General features: G+C 43.9%; 1 protein-coding gene across 1 annotated transcript; it reads left to right on the top strand.

Moving 5' to 3' along the window:
* Positions 1 to 718: 718 nt before the first annotated feature.
* On the top strand, positions 719 to 3,183 carry LOC117797841 (carcinoembryonic antigen-related cell adhesion molecule 1-like; the record flags this gene model as incomplete). Its single annotated transcript, XM_034650286.1, is given in 3 exon segments — positions 719 to 966; positions 969 to 1,155; positions 2,122 to 3,183. Coding segments are annotated over 3 exon segments (508 nt in total), but the record flags the coding sequence as incomplete, so codon positions are not given.
* Positions 3,184 to 4,110: the final 927 nt, after the last annotated feature.

The following is a 4,110-nucleotide window of genomic DNA, read 5'->3' as shown; positions in this document are numbered from 1 at the left end:
TGTACTTATTCTTTCCTATTTCATCGTATTCTGTGTTTTTTCCTCCTAATTATTTTGGACTGGACTTCTGTGCTGTGTTGAATACGGGTCGTGAGAGTGGCATGTTTATCTTCTATGTGATCTTAGAAGAAAGGTTTCACTGTTTCATCATGGAGATGATGCTAGCTCTTGGTGTTTCTTATGGGGCCTTTATTATGTTGCAGTAGTTTCCTTCTATTTGTAAGGGTGTCAGTATTCTGTATACAGTAAACTCTTCTCTACATGAGTTTTTCACCATGAGAGTCAATTCACAGATATGGAAGTCAGAGTCTTCTTCAAAGTGAGAAATCCTGTAGATTGAAAACCCTTTGATTCCTAAGGTAATGAAGATGGGGCAGGCGGCTCTCATACCCTAGTAAATTGTAACATTGTAAATAGCTTCCCTACTTTACATGAAGCTGCCTTGGACACGGAGATAAAAGGGCTGTGAGTCTTCCTCCCCCAAAATATTGGAAAGGTATATAAGGAATGAGTCCTGATCTTTCAACGTCACAGAAGTTCAAGAAAATCACACAGAGGTCCATGGGAAAGAATTCCTCCTGATAATGAGGCTGCTGGCCACGTGAGCTAAGAGGTTCCTGGTGCTGATACTACAGAGATGTCCAGGCAGAGCAGACACATGACTGAGGGTCAGAGGGGGAGGTACAGCCCTCTCCTTGCAGATTGTCACCTGACAAAGACACTCAGCCTTCTGCAGACAGCAGGGCCATATCCTCTGGGGCACCTTTACAGAGCTCGCTGGGGCCCTTGGACTGGCTGGCATCACAGAGGAAGTAGTGTGGCCCCATTCCCCAGGCCCATTTTCTTTCCAGCACCTCCTGTGTTTCTCCACAGAGCCAGTGGCTCAGCCCTTTGTCCAGGCCAACAATGCCATAGTCACAGAACATAAGGACTCTGTGGTCCTGACCTGCTCCACAAATAATCCTGGGTCTCCATCCAGTGGTTCTTTAATGGCCAGAGTCTAAAGTTCGTGGAAAGAATGGTTCTCTCTCAGGACAACAGCACCCTCACCATAGACCTTGTCAGGAGGGAGGATGCTGGGAATTACCAGTGTGAGGTCTCCAACCTGGTTAATTATAGCAAAAGTGACCCCATCAGGCTGGATGTGAGCTGTGAGTGACCCTCGACCTCTCCCCCTTCCTCCCTGTATATATCGTGGCAGGGGGTGTGAAATGGATGCAGGCCTGGAGGAAGTGGGAGCCTCCTTCAGAGCCTCTAGGGCAATGTGGATAAAATTCCCAGATATTAGATGAATCTTGTTAGCATCTTGGTTTTGATATGTACCAGCTGTTGGACCTTGGGCAAGATGTTCAACCTGCTGAGCCTCAGTTTCCTCATCTCTAAAACTAGAAAGAACAGCTGGATCTCAGGGCTGTTTTGAGGGTTGTTATTATGAATTCATGAGATGAAATCTTGAGACAGAGTCATGCACAGATTTGGGCTCAATCAAACTTAGCAGCTATTGTTCTTTTGTTATTAACGTTTTTGTTACTAGCTGTAATGTCTTGGGGAATTGGGATTAACTGTTGTCTGATCACGTTCCAACTCTCTGACCTTCACTGATATACTGAAGCCCTTTACACACTCGGATGCCCACTTTGCCCAGGGGGGATGACACCCAGCCCCCTCATGGGCAGGGAAGTAGCAGATGAGATAAACTTAAAGTATTTCCCACCTGCCTGACACAGAGCCAACCTCAAAGGCAGACAGCTAATGTTATTCTCTTTAATTAGTAAAGAGTGGACAGTTAGGGGCATCCCTGTAAGATCATCAATGGTGATGGAACAGAAGACACAGGGGAAGAGGCATCATGTGAGAGGAAAATAAACAGGATACCACCGCAGGCCCAAGGAGTGGGGAGATAATGTGAAGATTAAAGCAAGTCTAGAGTTTCATTGTGAGGAACAGAAATGCATTGGTACAGGGGGTGGGAACACTGTGGTGACAACACACACACCAGTAGACCTCAGTGGCCTTTTCCTTCCTTCTTAACCAGGCCCTTCCCCCACGGCCCTTCCTGGTTTCCCCATATTTGACTTTGGACTCATTCTCCTCCTTTTCTCTTCTTATTTCAGATGGAAGAAGCACCACAGGTCTCCCTGTGGGGTCCATCGTTGGCATCACAGTCATGGTCCTGGTCGGACTGGCACTATAATTCCACCCTGGAGTGTCTCCTGCTCCACACAGTTTTTTCAGAGTTCCACAGAATTTTTAAGAAAGATCATCTCAAAATCATACAAATTCATGTGTAGAATAGAGAGGAAATATCCCCCCAACTCATTCCAAGGTTAGCATAACCTTTATATTGAAATAGGAATAACAACAAAAGTACTAAAAGAGGAAATATCAGGCCAATCATATTCATGAACAGAGAGGCAAAAATGCTAAACAAGGTATTCTCAAACCAAATCCAACAGTATATAGAATCAGACAGTACACTGTGACTAAGTTCTGATTGTCCCAGCAAAGCAAAGGTGATTCAACGTTAGAAATTTATAAATGGGGGGCACCTGGGTGGCTCAGTCGGTTAAGGAGCCGGCTCTTGCTTTCGGCTCAGGTCATGATTTCAGGGTCCTGGGATTGATCCCCATGTCGGGCCCGAGCTCAGAGGGGAGTCTGCCTGAGGATTTCTCTCCCTCTCCCTCTCCCACTGCCCCTCCCCTCTGTCAAATAAATAAATAAATCTTTAACCAAAAGAAATTTATACATGGAAGAGGGCAACCTACAAGTGTAGGGTGCCAGCAATGTTCTGTTTCCTGATCTAGCTGCCAAATACACGGGTGTGTTCAATTTTTGAAAATTCAGTAAGCAAAACACTTCATTCCATAACAGTCCCCCTACTGTCTCAATTTGTTTCGTGATATGGACTCTTCGAAAAGACCAGAGCAGACATGTTGTCTTGTAGAACAACCACACTCTTCCTTTGTTTCCTATGGTGTCATTTCACTTGCTTCTCTAAACCCTGTATTTCCTACAGATTGGAAAGCGAATCTCAAAGCTTAAATCGATTCAGGTTATATTTTTTGTGGCAAGAATGCTTCCTGGGTTGTATATGCGTCATATCAAGAGGAACGCCCTAATTGGTTGTCTAGACCTTATGCCAGTGTAACTATTTTGGTGACATAAAAATTGATCAGTGGGCAATTGTTTTAGGTTTTTATTTAAATTCCAGTTCGTTGGGATGCCTGGGTGGCTCAGTGGGTTGGCAGTCTGATTACTGGTTTCAGTTCGGTTGTGATCTCGGGGTCATGGGATTGAGCCCCTCGAGGGGCTCGTGCTTAAGGGGCAATTTGCTGGAGATCCTCTCCCTCTGCTCCTACCCCCACTCTCTCTCTCAAAAAAATAAATCTTTAAAATTAAAAAACAAAAACAAAAAAACCCCCCAAAAAACCAAGGGTGCCTGAGTGGCTCAGTCAATTAAGGGTCTACTTTGGCTCAGGTCATGATCCCAGGGTCCTGGGATCCAACCTCGCATTGGGCTCCCTCCTCAGCAGGAAGTCTGCTTCTCCCTCTGCCTCTGCCCCTGCTTCTGCTCCCTACCTCCTTTCTCTCTCAAATAAATAAATAAATAAAATCTTTAAAAAAATAAATAAAATAAATTCCAGTTAGTTGACATACAGTGTATTATTACTTTTAGGAGTACAATATACTGATTCAACACTTCCATACATCACCTGGTGCTCAATGCAGCCGGTGCCCTCCTTAATCCCCCTCTCCTATTTCACTTATTCCCCCACCCACCTTCCCTCTGGCAACCATCAGCTTGTTCTCCATAATTAAGTGTCTGTTTCTTGGTCTGCCTCTCTCCCTCTCTCTCTTTTTCCCCTATTCTAATTTGCTTTGTTTCTTAAATTCCACATGACTGGAATCATATGGTATTTCTCTTTCCCTGACTGACTTATTTCACTTAGCATAATACACTGTAGCTCCACCCACATTGTTGCAAATGAAAGATTCCACTCTTTTTTGTGGCTGAGTAGTATTCCATTATAGATATTATATATACATATATATTCCATTGTGTATTTATATTATATATAAATTATATAATAAATTATTATATATAAATTA

The sequence above is a fragment of the Ailuropoda melanoleuca genome, unplaced genomic scaffold, assembly GCF_002007445.2.
Source record: "Ailuropoda melanoleuca isolate Jingjing unplaced genomic scaffold, ASM200744v2 unplaced-scaffold1527, whole genome shotgun sequence".
NCBI lineage: Eukaryota > Metazoa > Chordata > Mammalia > Carnivora > Ursidae > Ailuropoda > Ailuropoda melanoleuca.
The sequence above is the reverse complement of the archived record's forward strand: the minus strand, read 5'-3'. Positions and strand labels throughout refer to the sequence as shown.